This window comes from Cucurbita moschata, unplaced genomic scaffold (genome assembly GCF_002738365.1).
Source record: "Cucurbita moschata cultivar Rifu unplaced genomic scaffold, Cmos_1.0 Cmo_Scf00030, whole genome shotgun sequence".
Taxonomy (NCBI): Eukaryota; Viridiplantae; Streptophyta; class Magnoliopsida; order Cucurbitales; family Cucurbitaceae; genus Cucurbita; species Cucurbita moschata.
The window spans coordinates 281186-299352 of NW_019268546.1; the positions used below are offsets into that span (position 1 = coordinate 281186).

At 34.0% G+C, this 18167-nt stretch overlaps 2 protein-coding genes across 4 annotated transcripts in view; both read right to left on the minus strand.

The window, feature by feature from the left end:
- Positions 1–6160: 6160 nt before the first annotated feature.
- On the minus strand, positions 6161–10208 carry LOC111464267 (receptor-like protein kinase 2). Its single transcript, XM_023108391.1, has 2 exons — positions 7161–10208; positions 6161–7070 (listed from the first exon to the last, which is right to left on the minus strand). The coding sequence occupies exons 1-2, from the start codon at positions 10012–10014 to the stop codon at positions 6547–6549; spliced, it is 3378 nt and encodes a 1125-aa protein (XP_022964159.1). The 5' UTR covers positions 10015–10208; the 3' UTR covers positions 6161–6546.
- Positions 10209–17644: 7436 nt separating this feature from the next.
- Positions 17645–18167, minus strand: part of LOC111464269 (probable pectate lyase 8) — a 5279-nt gene continuing 4756 nt past the window's right edge. The window contains exon 8 of one of the 3 annotated variants that reach the window (XM_023108394.1): positions 17645–18152. The gene's annotated coding sequence lies outside the window, so the exon portion shown is untranslated. Of the gene's footprint in view, positions 18161–18167 lie in introns of all 3 variants that reach the window. The other 2 variants (XM_023108395.1, XM_023108393.1) reach the window with 2 other exon arrangements.

An 18167-nucleotide genomic window follows, 5' to 3' on the forward strand; every position in this document is an offset into this window, starting at 1 on the left:
AAAAAAAAAAAAAAAAAAAAAAAAAAAAAAAAAAAAAAAAAAAAAAAAAAAACAGTAAAATGGTCGCAAGATTGACCTAAAATAATAGTTGTTGGAAACCCGACAAGTTGGAGACTGTTGTGAGTAAGTGGATAATGTCCATTAGCTACAAGTTTACTGTTCGACCACATTGGAGGATAAAAATATACATGTCGCCCATGCCTGCCTCTCTCGGTGTTTCCTCCAATACATAAAATTGGAGAAACACACAGAAAAATCAGCTGAAAAAGTTGGAACACTCTCTATGATCTCAAATGTTCTTCAAGGATGGAGACTAATCACAAGCACCAATGTATAACCACAAACACTAGTCTTTTTTCATCAATAGTATGCTTAGATTTGCCTTTCGCGATATCCGGCTTTGTGTTTTTTACCTGTTCTGCTCACGCAAACGCTTACGTTCATACATTTACCTTTTTAGTTTTTAGTTTTGCTTTAACACATTGGTCTATTGGAGAGGAGAACGAAACATTATTTATAAGAATGTGAAGACTTCTCCCTAGCATATGTGTTTTAAAACCTTAAGGGAAAACCCGAAAGGGAAAGCTTAAAGAGAACAATGTCTATTAGCGGTGGGTTTGGACCGTTACAAATGGTATTAGAGCCAGACACCGAATAGTGTGTTAGCAAGAACGTTGAGCCTCGAAGGGAGATGGATTGTGAGATCTCATATTGATTGGAGAAGGGAACGAGTGTCGACGAGGACACTGGATCTCGTCTTGAAGGAGGGTGGATTGTGAGATCCCACATCTATTGGAGAGGAGAACAAAATATTCTTTATAAGGGTGTGAAAACCTCTCCCTAGCAGACGTGTTTTAAAACCTTGAGGGGAAATCCGAATGAAAAAACCCTAAAGAGGACAATATCTGCTAGCGGTGGGCTAAGGCTATTACAAGAATCATCTTTTAACTTATATTTTTGAGTTTATGACCAAGACAGATAAAATTCACGATTGAAGCTAACAAACTCATGTAAATATATAATTATACTCGTTGCTACGATCATCAATCATCGCACAGTGAGACAGTAAACCATCAAATTTTGAGATAATACTCGAATTTGGTCGTAAATTGTCATCTTATCCTTTGCTAATAGGGTTTGAGATTTCTCTTATCTCCATCCTTTTTTCATCACTCTTATGGTTTCCCATTCACAAAACACAAAATTGAATGGTTGGGTGCTTTCAGCTTGTATGGTCTCTTTCACACAAACAATAATATTATTCTAAAAGCAAAAGTTAAGTGGAGTCGTGTAGCATGCGATACTATTTGGTTTAGGTCGTAAATCGATGTGATGCTAGTTCTATACGCTTTGATGTCTAAATCGAACGAGAATTTGAGTTCATTTGTAAGAATGTAAGTGTTGTGTAGTTCATCTCCCGTGTGAGGTTGATCTAGAGTTTCAAGCTGCTCCAAATGATTTGCTTCTAAGAACATTCTACGTTCTAATCTCAATTCTATAACATGAACTTCAAAAAAGTTATAAAGAATATTGAACTCAGGCTTCGTTTAGCATTTGTGATATCAGGGTTTCGCCCATTAACACATGTACTCTTTGTTAATAGCTAGCACTTCTTTTAAGTTTACTAGAAGCAAACAAAATGGGACATGTTGGAAGACACTTAGAATACTTTTCTCCAAAATTGGTGCATGATTTGTGGAGTGGTAGCCTTTGAATATGACCAAATATTTAATGGATGCACCACCAACAACACTATGAAGAATATTCGACAATATATACAAAAGATTAATTATACCTACCTTCATGTTTAAATTTTTAGGTCGATATTAATAAGTACTCGTAAGATATGTAATTAAATGCGGGTTTCTATACTTTTGCACCCATCGAGGAGAGGGAGCTTAGACCTGTTAGGTTTGGCTAAAGCGAACGACGCGCTGTTTGTGACTCAGTATGAAGAAGGTGGAACTACACACTTTCGTATTCAAAGCATTGTTTGAGTGAACAGGTAGCACTTATACATAGTGTTCTCAAGGAGACCCATCAACAATGTAGTTGAGAATTAGGCTTCATTATGGCGCTTCTTTAGTTCTAAGTACTGTACGTCTAATTCGGCCCAAATGGGAAAGTAGAGACCAAGACCATGATATTTTATGAAAAGATAGGACGTATCATGATTGCATGTGATTACATTTCCTGACCTCAACAGTGAAGTTACTTACTGAGTATTTTTAAATACTCAATCCACGTGTCACTTCTTTTTCAGGTAAAGGTAAGACACCTTGAGACGGATAACGACATTACTACGAAGGCCATGGAAATGAAGTTGAGATACCTGTATCCATGTTTGGTTTAATAGCCCTTAGGTTAGATCAGTGTGTTGCTTTATTTTATTTTAGAGTCATTATAGTTGCAATGAGCGGTAGAAAATCTTATTTATGTTATGATGATTCACCATGATAACTAACGTACTCATTCCCATAGTTTTTTAAGAACCGATTAACCACGTCGGTCTGAGGTGATGTTTTTGGTTCGAGACTTTTGTACCGAAAACGTTTTCGTCCGAGAATGAACTCCATAAACCCTACCATTTATCCTTGATAAAGTGAGCTATTCTGAAACAGAACTCACTGTACACAAGACATAGGTTGAATTGACTGCCATTTTCAATATCTTTTAATTTCACTGTTTGAGCAATACCTTAGATATCCCATCCTTCTGTCGCCTCAACAAAAGGCATTACCTAGTTTACTCCTTTTTAGTTTAATAATATATACAATTTTTATGTGTTGGATGACTTGACACGAAGCAATTTATGAGCATGACGTGGACAACATTTGTCGGTAGAGTGTTCACGAGTTGTGTTGGTTGGATCGAGAAAAAAATAGAACACATCTAAACGTAAACCTAACTCGTTGGCGGAGTAGCTCAAACATTTTCTTCCATCCCCGTTTATTAGATTTTTTCAAAATCTAGGGTTAGAGCATGCAATAGGATATACTTATATCGGACGAGGAAGCCTTTTTAGAGAGTAATTTTCATTTAACTAAAATGATTTGAATGACTACAATCGCTTTCCAATGACCAGAAATCACTTGATATGAATCAAAAGACATCAACCATACAATATACTTCAACGAAGATGTGAAGAAAAGGTTGTCAAAATTATCAAAAGATGTTTCCATTCATGCACATTGAAGAAAAATGAAGTTTGATTGTTATAAATTTTGGGTGGGTTACAATTTAGAGTAATTTATAATTATTGTATTTCAAGGCATTTTATTTACTTTAGGTTACATTTACATAATGCTAATTATGACCATAAAGTATGAAGGTTACAACTCTTGGAATGCTTTTAATAGTTTCATTTTTTAGGCTATATAAAGTCATGTATGTTGTATTTGTAAGCAGATTTGAAAAATATATAGTAAAATGAGCATTTGTGCTTTGGCTAAGTTTCTTTGCAATTCTATGGAGTTTAAGTTGCATGCAGAATCATTTAAGCTTGACATGATCAATGTTGCATGTGGAGTGGTTTGAATCTCAATCAAGTGTTCTTATCTTGAGATATTTGATCAATAAGAATCATTCAAGGTAGACATGATCGATCTTACTTGTGGAGTGATTCGAATCTCAAACAATGTTTTTGTCTTGAGATATTCGATCAACAAGGTAATCTGAATCTTACTCCCTTGTAGTGATTTCCACATATCATCACTTCTACACCGTTAAGATACGAACGATTTTGGCGATGATAAAAGCAAAATGACTCCCAATCACACCAACGATCATCGTTAAACTAGGACGAGACTAATTTTGTGTGTGGTAGTTAGTTTGTGTGGCCTACAATTTTGTTGGTAGTCCTTCATTCAATAGCAAAAGAGAAAGGTAGGGTTTGGAATTGCATATTTGGGGCAGTGAACACTGATTTAGATATGAAATATAAAAGAGAATTTATAGTACAAATGAGAGTGTTTGTGCAAACATGAAACTTTTTAATGTTTTTTTTTTGTAGTTTTGTTATTGATGTTCAAACGTATGATCATCTTATATTTACTTGGAACTCTCAACCTCACTATAATGGATTGTTTGGGAAGCTGCCAAACAGGATGGGACACTTCACATAAATCCAAATCAAAATGGTGTTATATTCGTTTGACTCGATATGTATAGTCGTCAGCCTCACAATTTTAAAACCAAAAAATTTATAGGGTATGTTTCGTTTCTCTCTCCAACTGATGTGAGGTCTCACAATCTACCCCTTTGGAAACCCTGTTCTCCCTGGCACACCGTTCGATGTCTTGCTCAGATACCATTTGTAATAGTTCAAGTCTATAACAGATATTGTCCGCTTTGCCTCATTACGTATCGTCGTCAGTCTCACGGTTTAAAAACGAAAAAAATTATAAGATATGTTTCAGTTTCCTCTCCAACCGATGTGGGATCTCACAATCCACCCCGTTTAGAGACCCAGCGTCCTCGCTAGCACACCACTCGATGTCTTACTCATATACTATTTGTAACAACCCAAGCTCATCGCTAACAGATATTGTCCACTTTGGCCCGTTACGTATCGCCGTCAACCTCACGGTTTTAAAACATGTTTGCTAGGGAGAGGTGTCCACACCCCTCTAAGGTATGTTTCGTTTTTCTTTTCAATCGATGTGGGATCTCACAATCTACCTCCTTTGGGGACCCAACGTCCTCATTGGCACACTGTCCAATGTCTTGCTCAAATACAATTTGTAACAGCTGAAGCCCGTTGCTAATAGGTATTGTCTAGTTTAGCTCATTACAGAGGTTTCCAAACGCTTATAAGATATGTTTCGTTCTCCTCTCCAATCGATGTTGAATTTTACGTAACTGAGTGTTGTCTAATGGCTTGAGACTTGGAATCTCTCTTTTGGCTATTAGGTTTTTGGGAGCATCTTCCCCATTTCTCAAGAACCCTAAATTTCCTCAAATAAAGTACAGTACTTTATGAAACAGGAAGCAAGGTCTGCCATAAAACAAGCACAAAAATGGAAGAAAGAAAATAAACAAGAAATAAAAGTGAGAAAAGAAGGCATTGAAGAAGAACTCAGAACCCATTTTCTGCTTTACACTTCTCTTTCTTCTTCATGGAATCAAACTTCCAATTTGGTGATGATGAAATGAAGAAGCCAAATATGGGTTTTAAATTGTTTGTTTTAATTTTATCCAAATAGGGAAACAAAATCAGAGAGAATCTTTGTCTTTTGATTTATCCTGGTTGGTCGAATGTGAGTTTGGGGGGATTAATGATTGCATTTGTTGTTACCTTCCAAGATTTGCATTAATTATGAATGTGAGATTTGACACATTTTGTAATGCTTCAGAACATGTCGGCAAATTCAGCTTAAAGTTGAGTACTTCAAATTTAGCTTTGAAGTGAACGAGAAAAAAGCTTTACCAACCTTGAAAATTGAAACAAAGTGGGATTGTGTCGAAAAGAACAAAGAACATTTCAGCCCATGATGTAAATCATACTCTGACCCATTTTTGTATCTTTCCCATTGCATTTTATTGGAGCTTATCGAATGATTTGAACGCTTACGAGAATCTATTGAAGCATGACAATGCTTATCTAGTTTTATTGGCCTAGTTCGACACCTTTCGAGCTTCTACCGACTTAACGGTTGCCTATTGTTCTTTATCTAACTATTACAATGCTTATCGGGACAACTCGGGCAAATATCATGCCAACTAGGAATTATTGAGACCTACTGATGCTTTATGATGCCACCACATGCATCGAGATGTCATATGTGTTTGCAGCTCGCTCGAGACACGTTAATTGTGAACTGATCTATGAGTTTATATTTTAAGCTTCCCAACCTTCAATCCCTCTAAGCACTATTGAGGTAAGAATCGTTTGCGTGTCAAAGCTTGAATCTATAACGCAACCTCCAACTCATCAGAAAGGGCACAATGTCAATGCTTATCAGGGCAACTCGAGCAAGTGTCGTGCCAACTAGGAACTATCGGTCCTATGTTTTATGCCTTTAGAACTCTTTTGGAACACTCTCGTTAACTTTATATTTGAAACTTCCCAAACTTCCATCTTTCCAAGCACCATCGAGACATGAACCATTTTGTGTCCATATTGAGTCATTTCTACACAACCTCAGGGGAAAGGGCACAATGTCGACACACCCGTGTTACCTAACACTGTCATTAAAATTTCATTCCCGAAGTGAAACGTGCAAGACCCTCATCGTGCAATACTTGCCCACTCCCACTTCATGACACATATATGCATCACGAGTGGCTCACTTAGGCCACGAGGCCAAGGAGTGTCAGAGAACCAACATCATGTCTCCACCTACAGTACATTCTAAGACATACTTAATCTAACACCCAGACACGTAAAAATGACACAAACTCATACATCAACGTGGAGTGTCATATGATGTCTGATTGACACCAAATTTTTGTTCGACGAAGAAGCGTACGAATAAACGAGATTCCAACTTTTAGCTTCAGCATCATTCAATCTTCTTTTTACAAACCAAAAAAAAAAAAAAAAAATTAACTATCTCTGCCATTAGAGGATGATGATGAATAGATCAACGAGGAAGCAGAAAAGCTTGTGTTGAGTAAGCTTCTGGTTGACAATTTTGAAGAAGATGATTCAATTCCAACTCCATTGCCATTATTTGAGCTCTTGTTGTTCTTCTCTTGCCCTCCATTTGTAGGGGAGGCCCCACCTTTGAGCAACATATCAACTTTTGCATACTCTTCTCTTTCATGTTTGATTCCTTTCAGCATCGCCTCCACGTCTTTCATCGTCGGTCGCTCGTCCGGTGTCGAGTTTACACACAATAACGCTATGCCTAAAACTTGCATCATCTCCTCTATTTCTGTCTCCGGTCTCGATTGCAAGCTCGGGTCAAGGACTTCGTTCCCTCTCTTTCTTCTCACCCAATCCACTATGTGTAGTCCATCCGGTATCGTTGGGTCGATCGGTTGTTTTCCTGTTAAGACTTCGATTATCACAACACCGTAGCTGTAGACATCACTCTTCTCGGTTATCTTCATCATGTAACCATATTCTGAAACAAACAAAAATTGAAAACTAGATTAGATATGTCTAACTAGTCTCCCTATATGTCTCGAGTGATCGAAAGAAGGTGCTTACTCACCAGGAGCAATGTATCCATAAGAGCCCGCAACTGTGTTGGATGACCTACCGAAATCTCCGTTGTCGATAAGCTTGGCTAGACCAAAATCGGCGATATAGGCCTCGAATTCGAGACCGATGAGAATGTTATTGGCCTTAATGTCCCTATGAACAATTGGAGGGACACAATCATGGTGCAAATAGGCAAGGCCTTGTGCTGCACCAAGTAAGATTTGGTATCTTAGATCCCATTCCAAAGCATTCCCATTTCTCTCATGTAAAAGACTTCCCAAGCTACCATTCGGCATATAATCGTACATTAACAATCTCGTGTTTCGATTCGAACAACATCCCAAGAACCTCACGATGTTCTTGTGACGTATCGAGCCTAGAGTTTTAACCTCGGCCGAAAACGAATCCCTTATTCGACATTTATCGTCGCTATTATCTATTTCCATCATTGTTGGCCATAGCTTCTTCACGGCAATCACTTCCCCGTTATCCAATTCTGCTCGATAAACCATCCCCGAACACCCTTTGCCGATCACATTGCCATCCACAAGAAGCCTCAACACTTCCTCAACAGAGAAATTCAGTTTTTGGAATGGTATGAATTGCCAAGGCCAAGTATCTCCCATCTCCGAATCCTCGTCTCGAATCATCTTTCGTGCTCGAACCACCGCAATCAACCCCATTACTATCATCATAAATGTCAGGACAATAAGCAATGCAATGGCTAGCTTCAACTTTCGTGATCTCATTGTATCATCACCGTCACTCGTAAGTCCTTCTCTATCTGAATCCGTTACGAAACACGAATCTTTAAGAGACGAACAGAGACCATCGTTGCCAGCTAAGTCGGTCGGTGATAGCTGTCTGAAAAGCTTGTTGTCCGGAAGATAACCAATGAATTCATTGAAAGAAATGTTAAGCAATACAAGATTGTCAAGCCCTGCAAGCGGTTTCAAATCACCTTCAAGACTGTTATGTGAAAGGTCAAGAACAGACAGCTTATTAAGTCCAGACATTTCAAAAGGCAATGAACCAGTCAGCTCATTACAGCTAAGGTTGAGAGCGATCTCGAGCGATACGATCGAACCCAACTCGACCGGTACGTTCCCGGTGAGTTGATTGCTGCTGAGATCAAGTAGTTGGAGATTTGAACAGAGTTTAAGCGATGTGGGAATTGTTCCTGAAAAAGAGTTTCTAGCTAGAATGAGCTTATTCAAAGAAACAAGCTGTCCTAAGCTAGCTGGAATCCGACCAACAAAATTGTTGGATGAGACATCCAACACTTGAAGCTCCGACAGTGAAGACAGTGATTCAGGCAATGAGCCTTTCAGCTCATTGCTGCTTAGATCAATCATTTCCAAAGCTCCACAGCTCCCAATCTCAGCAGGCAATGATCCTGTAAGATGATTTCCTGACAAATCAAGGAAATTCAAGCTCCGTAACGCACCGATCGACGCCGGGATCTCCCCTGTAATCCGATTGTTCCCGAGCCGCATTCGGAGAAGAGAGCTGCAGTTACCAATATCAGGTGGCAATGTACCAGAGATATCATTTGAAATCAACAAAAGATTAGTCAAGTTCTTGAGGTGAAACAATCCAGGAGGAACACTGCCTGTCAATGAATTATGAGACAAGTCAAGAGCTTGAAGATATGAACAATTCGACAAACTCCATGGAATGTTTCCTTCCAGCTGATTCTGCCAGGCAAAGAACACATTCAGATTCCTTAACATCCCCAACTCCGGAGGGATCAAACCAGAAATCTCATTGCTATCAAGCTGCAACTGCGAAAGATTCGTAGCATTCGAAAGATTCGAAGGGATCGAACCCGACACGTTATTGCTACTAATCATGAACTCCTCAAGGAAAGGAAGACCTCCTAATGTTGAAGGAATTGCCCCAGAAAGAAAATTCAAAGAAAGATCAATCTTTTTCAAGCTAAAACAGTCACCAACTTCAGGTGGGATTGTCCCAACTAACTCATTCTGCCATAGAAACAGCTGCTCAAGCTTCTGCAGCTTACCAATCTCCTTTGGTATTGAACCAGAGAGACTATTTTCATAAATAAACATGTTGACAAGCTCAGAACAGTTGCCTAGCTCCGGCGGAATCTCGCCGGAGATCATGGTGGTGTAAATGGATAAAGTTTGAAGCTTTTCAAGTTTGCCTAAAGAATTAGGCAAAGGGCCTGAAATTCTAGTGTCAGCCAACCCCAAAATGGTTAGATTTCTGCAATTTCCGATCTGATATGGGATTTCTCCATTGATATCTCTGTTTCCACCAGCTCTAAGAATCTCAAGATTCCTCATTTTTCCCATATCAGAAGGGATTCCTCCACTCAGTTTATTGTCAAACAAGAGCAAGTTCTTGAGGGACTTACAATTGGTAAGCTCAAATGGGATTTTCCCAGCCAACTGGTTGGAGTTCAAGATCAAATCCTCAAGCTTCTCGAGCTTTCCAATGGTTGTTGGGATTGTTCCGACAAGGTTGTTTGAGCTCAAATCAATGAGTGTGAGCTCAGTGCAATCACCAATGTCGGAAGGAATGGGGCCGGTGAGATTAGCATCAGAAATTACCAGCCTTTGAAGGGAGTGAAAAGAGGAGAGATTTGAAGGGAAAGGGAGATGAAGAGGGATTGAAATGATGTTGATTTGAGTGACAAAGCCTTGAGGAGAACAAGTAATGGAGGTCCAGTTACAGGGCGTTGAGTCACGGACATTCCAATCGGACAAAACAGGGGAAACAGGGGAAGAGGAAGTGTGAAGCCATGAGAGAAGAATTGAAGCTTCTTCATGGGTAGTTGCAGCACAAGAGGAGAGAGAGAAGAAGAAGAAGAAGGGGAAGAAGAGGAATTTGGTGGACATTTGCCTCAAATTCCAAACTTTTCTTCTTGGGTTTGCATAATTTAGGGGTTTCAAAACTCTCTCTCCTTATGGGAATGTGAGTTTTTGAGAGTGTTTGCTCTTCCTTGACATGGACTCCAGCTCAAATAAGAGTGTACAAATGCCTAGGATTTGGTTCTAACCAAATAAAAAGCAAACCCACCAACAAAAACATATTTTAACTCAAAAATAACGTTGTTGGTCTTTTTCAATTGAGTCCTACATTTTTACTAACCTTGCTCAATACGAAAGGAAAAAGAGTTTTCGTTTTGTTAAATGGAGGTTTGTTCTTGTCCTCATAGTGAACAACACCTTGCTCAATACGAAAGGAAAAAGGGTTTTCGTTTTGTTAAATGGAGGTTTGTTCTTGTCCTCATAGTGAACAACACGGGTTTAGTCCACGTTAGATTTGAACCCAACGAGATCGTGTTTTCGATACATGATTCAAATTCATGAGATCGTTAGTGTTGATAGTCTTTCCCTACAAATTATGTATGTGCAAGTTATTATGGATAAGCTACATATGTGCAGACTATACATACCTACAATAGGTACTATGTTTGGATAGACGTGGTTTTGTTAGAGCACATTCAAGACTGATCTAGAGGATTACTCGTGACGATTTGGATAGACGTGGTTTTGTTAGAGCACACTCGTGATAATTTGTCTAATAGGACTGATCTAGAGGATTACTAAAAGAATGTTTGCCTTAAAGACCACAATCGAAGAAGAAATGTTAGAGCACATTCAGGATGACAGGACACCGAAAAAAGCATGGAACATGTTCGGGACACTTTTCTCAAAGAAAAATAATACGAAGTTACAACTTCGAAAGAACCAGCTATTATCAATCTCACAACATGACATGACGATTGCTAAAAAAATTCAATGATACAACTATAAATACGCCACTATAAACTAACGTTTTTCAAACGCTAAATTAGAGTTTTAACCGATACAACTATATAAACTAAATTCATACCCTTAAAATGGACAACTCCAACAAATTTAATTTTTCAACCATGATTGTAGTAGGGATTATAGGGTTCAAATCTTTGAAATTAGGGTTCTAAGGATGAAATTAGAACTTCAAGTTCTTTGTATATTTATATAGATGTGAACAGAAAGTGAGCAACAAGACACAAACCTTAAAAAAAACATATTTAAGTGGACATAATTAATATTAAAAACCAAGTGGTTTAAAACTCCAATGTCTTGAGATCGAAGAAGCTGCATCTCCAGCCACCAGCCACCTGTCTCTGTCACTCTCATATTAATCAGAAAGTAATGAAATAAACAAATATAAAACTTTAGCTTAAAATTTTAAAAAATTATTTCATTTCTGAAAATTTAGTACACAAAAACTTAGATATATAATATATAATATGCTTAAGACTTACTTATTGTCATAAAATGGTTTGCCAGAGATTGGTTCACGCGGCCTCTGCAGAACTCACATGACCAACATCAACAAACCCTACCCTTCTCATCTTGTCTATCGGCTCTACTTTGTTCGGATTTTTTTCTTTTTTTGTGGCAGGATAATGAAGATTTGAACTTCAACCTTACGAGAAAAATGGATGGCCTTAATTAGTCGATGTGGGACTCCTCTCTCAATAATCCTCGACTCTTTTTCTGTAGCTCTCGAACAAAGTACACCCTTTGTGACACTTGAGGATTCTATTGACATGGCTAAGTTAAAGGGCATAGCTCTACTACTCTGTTGCTCTCATGGTTTTACTTTTGGTTTTCTCAAAAGGCTTCATAACAATAGAGATGTATTACTTACTATCGACTATATTTTGTTTGGTTTTTTTTTTTATGACAAAGGAACGATTTAACAGTTGAGCTATGCTTGTATTGGCACTGTTATTTTCATAACGAAAGATATAACAAACAATGATTTTATTGAAAAGAATAAGATTCAAACATGTCTTTTATCAAACCAACATTGTCCGAGAACATTATGGGACTTTCCTTAATCCTAAATTGACAAACTTTGTAGCAATCTTATAGTCTTTTTACCTGTTAGCACATTAACAAATTGTACAATAGAAATCATGATGAAGTGTAATGTGTGTTGTGTCAATAATCATCTTAGCTTGCCTTGAAAGAAACACCTAATTCATACATTTCTTAGCATGTATTTTCACAATACGCATGTGATAGATTAGTAATTAAGCAAAGTTTATCGTTTTTGTGCTTAATCCGTTAAATGTCGTGCATGAATGTCTAGAATTTGGAATTTGAATTTGGCACCTAATAGCCCCGACATTCCTCTGTGACATGGTTACTTACTTCTTAAGAGTGAAAACTATCCCCACAAATCAACACGAATCACGTCTATCTCATTTTTTTTTTTATAAGGCCACCCAACAAAGAATTAATCGAAGCAAAACACACTTAACTATCAAGTTTTTATGATAGAACTTCCAAACAGAAAGGTGCACCGTGTTGATATAGTTAATAACTTTCATTTCCTTTAAATATTTATTAGTCATCCTATCCTCGTTATCGTTCTCTTCCAGATATGGTCTTGATTCATTCATGCACCACACCTTTATTTGGATGTCACACCAAGACATGACCAATGATTATATCTTTAGGATCACTCGTTTGGATGTTGTCTCTATTCCTTCATATATTTTTTCTTTACTCGAATGTCATATTGTTAGAAAACACTCATACAACTAAGAGAGGCAATAAACCAACATCATATTATTCAACTGGTTACAGAATACATATATAGACAGAATAGTCACCTTAACCGTTAGTAACCACCCTTAACCGCTAGTAACCACCTTTAACCGCTACTAACTACTCTTAACTGACATACATTGAAATACAAACAGTAAATTAGATTAATTACGGTTAATACAAGATTAAATAAACTAACACATATGTCCATTAAATTTAATTACTTGTCATAATAATTTCATTGTCCTGCACTGTAATTAAATAAATAAATAAATAAAACAAATTAGTGTATGCACTTAATATTTCAAAAAATAATTAATTAAAGCACACGTAAACATTGGGAATAGATAAGGTTCATATGCATTTGTCACCCACTAGATCTTCTAATATTTTAATTCAATTTTTTTTTTAATTATTTAATCCAAAACTTTATTTATGTGTTGAAGTTGAGAAGAATTAAGACTTTTGGAGGAATCTCTATTATTTAATTATAATACAATAAATTAATAAAATCACCCACCAATTTTCCATTTATTTTAAAAATATTTTTATAATACACTTACAAAAATACCTTTAATACCCTTCAAAAACGAACTTCATAAATATCTTTAAATTTTTTTAAAAATTTAAAAAGTTGTTAGTAAAACGTTTAAAAAATATTTATAAATTTTCAAAAGTAATATTTAAGAGTCGAAATAACCTATGAGGTGTAGATAGACGATTTTCGTCTTTATATTGTCAGTAATAAATTTTTTTAAACTTTTTTTTATAAAGATTATAAGAGTTAATACTATTTCTAAAATTTTATGTATATTTTTTTAAATAAGTAATATTTTTTAATTTTTTTTTTAATTTAACTAAATTTTTTAAAGTTTTAGTGTATTTTTTAAAACAAAATATTAATAATTTTTATTTCAAAATTAATCTTAATCGTTAAGTTAGTAAATTTATAAGAGTACCGATTTTTTATTTGAGTAAAAGTAAAATATTAGTTCATAAAATATCGATTTATTTATTTTTAAATATTTAATTAAAATTTACCGCTCAATTTAAATATAATTTTTTAAAATTACTTATCAAATAGTTAAAGTTTTTTATTTTGATGACGAGAATAAATAATTAAAAAGTAGTTATGAAATTAAATAAATATAAATATATGTATATAAATATGAATTTTTTAAAACTAACAACCAATTCAATTTATTTGAAAATCAACCCAACTCTGATCGGACTTTTCAAGTCATCAGGTTATTGAAACACCTCTAATTCTCCCGAATTAACATTATATTATTACTACGGGAAGGGAATCTAATAGAAAATTCATAAATCAAAAGACAAAAACCTGAATTACAATCGAGAAAGTTACATATATACTAAATTTCTTGAACCGAACAAATTCACTCATTCTCGTTCTCATTAACATCAAACCTAACCCAGAAACCTGAACAGCAATCGAGAAAGTTACGTGTATACTGAATTTCTTAAACCGAACAAATTCACTCATATTTGTTTCAATTAACATCAAACCCAACCCAAAAACCTGAATTACAATCGGGAAAGTTACGTATTTGTTGAACAAGGAAATAAAAAGAGAATCGGGTAAAATAAAATAAATAGAGGTGGGAATCATGTGGATTTGAAAAATTCCTTGAGGGAGCTAATGGGGCTACAATATTAAACAATATGAAAAGAACAAAAAGCAAAAGAAAATAAATATATTAAAAATTAGGGTTAATAAATTATTAGAGTGGTAATGGTAGGTTTGGACAACATGAACATATCCCATATTTTGAGGCCAACCACGTGACCCACACAAAAAAATATTTCAATATAATTGAGGTGTGCCGAATTCAGAATCAGCAACTATGTGACTCGGTATTTCCTGTAACTCCTGCGACACAGTCACGTTACCTACTTCTCACTTTTTAAAACTGAAAACTATCTCCACCGACCAACATGTATTCTCCCAATATGTTTTGTTCTCCCTCACATAAGGAGTTCCTATGATTAAGCCACCAGAAACGAAGGTGAACCTTGTTAGTATAGGTAGTAACTTTCATTTCCTTAATGAACACAGTAGTATACCTCTCATTCCGATTTGGTCTCAGCTCATTCATGAACACAGTAGTAACTTTCCATTATTTTAAGCATTTGGATGTAATCTCGGTTCATTCATATACCTCTCTTTTACTCGAATGTCACAGTGAATAATTTAAAATAAACTTTTTTAATTATAGGGAAAAAAAAATCCAATCATTATTAAGTGGGTTTAATGTATATTACAACAAACACAAAGGCATGAATGATGGACAAGAGTTGGTATGTTTAGGTAATGGGAAAGGAACAAAAATAATTCACTAATAAATATATGATAATGTGTACTTATATTTAATTATATCAAGTAATGGTTAAAATATTATTTTAGTCTCTAAATTTTTATATTTATATTAAATAGATTTTTAATATTTAATATCTAGTTAATATATTATATGAATTTTTAATTTTATTTATGATAGGTCTTTAAACTTTAAAAAAACGTCAAAATAGGTTCCTAAACTTTCGATTTTATTTCTAACATGTCTGTAATATATACAATATTTTTTAAATTAAAAAATTCATTAAATATAAAATTAAATCGTATGTTTAAACAGATAATTGAAAGCTACGGAACTTAATTAGTGTAATAGATACAAAATAAAAAAAATTATGGATATATTAGATACTTTTTATTTTGAATTTAACGGTTCCTATTTTTTAATTTTGTGTTTAATAAATATTTTTAAAAAATAAAATTTTAATTTTGGTATCTAATAAACTTATAATTTAAAATTTTTAAGAGTTAAAAAATTAATTTTTAAAATTTAAAATTTTAGAGGTCAAATAATTATATTTGTGAATTTGTTGGAAAGAAAATTAAGTATATATATATATATATATATATATATATCCTTTATTGGAGGGTAAGAAAAGGCCAAAAGAGAAGAGGGAGAAAAAGAGGTCAAAACGGCGCAGTTTAGAGGGAGTGGCCGAAAATTCAGGGTTCGGTGACGTTGGAAAAGGCTTCTCCTTTGGGATCTTGACACGTATCTTTTTTTTATTATGAACTTAATTTTTTTTATTCATTATTTAAATAGATAAAGAGTATATTTTGGAAGCTAAATTAGAAAAGTAATAATATATATAAATTTTATTAAGAATAAAAATAGAAAATTTTCGTCGATAAATAAATAAAACTATTATTTATGAAAATTAAAACAATTGGGCCTATCAAGCAGGCCCAAATCATGGGCCGATCTTTAAGATATTCAAAAAGGCCCATTAAAAGGCCATAGGACCTAAAGATGGGCCGATTTAGTTGGCCCATGTAAACATCTTCCCTTCTTAACTGCCACGTTAGAAAGAGACCAAACAGTAAAATGAAAAACTTTGTAAATAAAAATAAATCATATGATCTAAATATTTTGAAGTAATTTGTATATATATATTATTTTTTTCCCCCTATTCTTATTATCTAAAATTTTTAGTTTGTAATTTTAAAATTTTTTATGTATTTTTCTTATGAATTGCTTAAATTTTAAATATAAAAAGTTGATATGATTTTATATTAGTAATTTCATTATATTTAATAATTAATTTTTTTAATGATTTGATTCACCTCAACTATTAAAGCAGTTTTGAAATTTTTTTATTAAAAAAAACATAATTATGTCACATAATATTTCTTGAAAATAAATAAATAAATAAATTATATCACATAATATCAAAATTGTTAATTAAAAAAAACTTTATTTTCTTATGTATAAATGAAGCATGTGTCACGTGCCATTATGTTTATATTACCAAACACATGACATTGAGGTTTTTTCATTTAAATTTTTTGTTTAGTTAATAACTTTCACAGTGCTTTTAAGAGACTTTAAGAGACTGTTCAGAATTCATATCGAATATCTATTTTTTTATTTTTAAATAAAAATTAATAAAATTATATTTACATACAATTCTTCTATACATTTTTTTCAATTTATTCTCAGAATTTATTTATTTATTTCCAAATAATGAAGTTTTTTATTTCTTTTACAACCTTGAATTTCTCATAAAAAAATAAAATTATGAAATATTTGAAACAATTTTTAATACAAAAGGAACAATATTTTTGGAGTAATTTTCCAAAAGAATGCTTTTTAAAGAAAATTAGTATTTTTTTTAGTAGTACCTTTAGAAAAATTAACAGTTTTAAGAGTGTTTAATATGAATTTTAGATGGTAAAAAGTTTTTTAATTAAACAAAAAATATTAAATTAAATAAATAAAAGGATAAAATGATAAATTACCAAATAGGACTAAATTCAAGTTATACCCTTAAAAAAAATCAATTCAAAATTACTTATATCATATTTTTATTTAATTACTATAATGAAGTTGTTTTATTTATAAGTCGTCTAGTCTATGAAAGCAACTTATGAAACAAGCACAAAATTTTCATGGCTTCATTTATAAGTCATCTAATAAAGTTGAAAATCATGAAAAATGATCATTCTTCGTGGCTTTGTTTTCAAGTTATCTAGGAAAGTTGAAAAAGCCCATAAACAGGGCTTCATCTAAATCTTTATAATTTATAATATGAGTAATTCGATTTGTTAGTTAACCTTTGCTTTGACATGAACAAAATGTATTAAATAGAAAATTTAGAGGAGAAACGTCAACCATTGCACTCTAGAAATTCATGAGAATCTCGAGGTGGGAAATCCCTTTTTGTTTTAGGGTTTAGGTTTTAATCTTTTAACCAATAATATATATTGTTAATTGACGTTGAGCTAAGGAACATTTTGACGTTGAGCTCCATCAACTATTTGAATGTGACTTTAACTTGATGGTATAACAAAGTGAGGGGAAATGGCCCACAAAGCACATGATGGTAAAACAAAAATGCTGGCAGATCACAAACAATTTGAAAGGCCATAATAACGAGTATAGAGACAAACCACTCTAACCAAAACTTAACAATTACCCACTAGGTAAAAAAAAACATAACAACATCACTATTTTCCTTTCAGCTTTTGTAATCTTCTTTAAGCTGTCTCTGTCATGAACTCAAAAGGTTAAAAAAAAAAAAATTACAAAACCAGGAGTAAAAACATAGTGTAATGACCGACAATATTGCATCACAAAATGACTCGAAGCATATGGTAAAAAACCAGACAAATTGAGGAAAAGAAAATTTGAAGAAGGACAACGCTTCTGCACCTGCCCCTTAAATGGCATTTTCTTTTCAGCTGAAGCAGGCCGAGGTTGAGCAACCAACAGATGAACAACAAAGGGGTTTGGTTTTAAAACAAGTTTTGAAGGGGGGAAAATGTGTTTGTTAAATGGCTATAAAGAAGGGGGCAATGGAAATGGATGAGAAATCATGAAGTTTTTTTTTTTTTTTTTTTTTTTGGT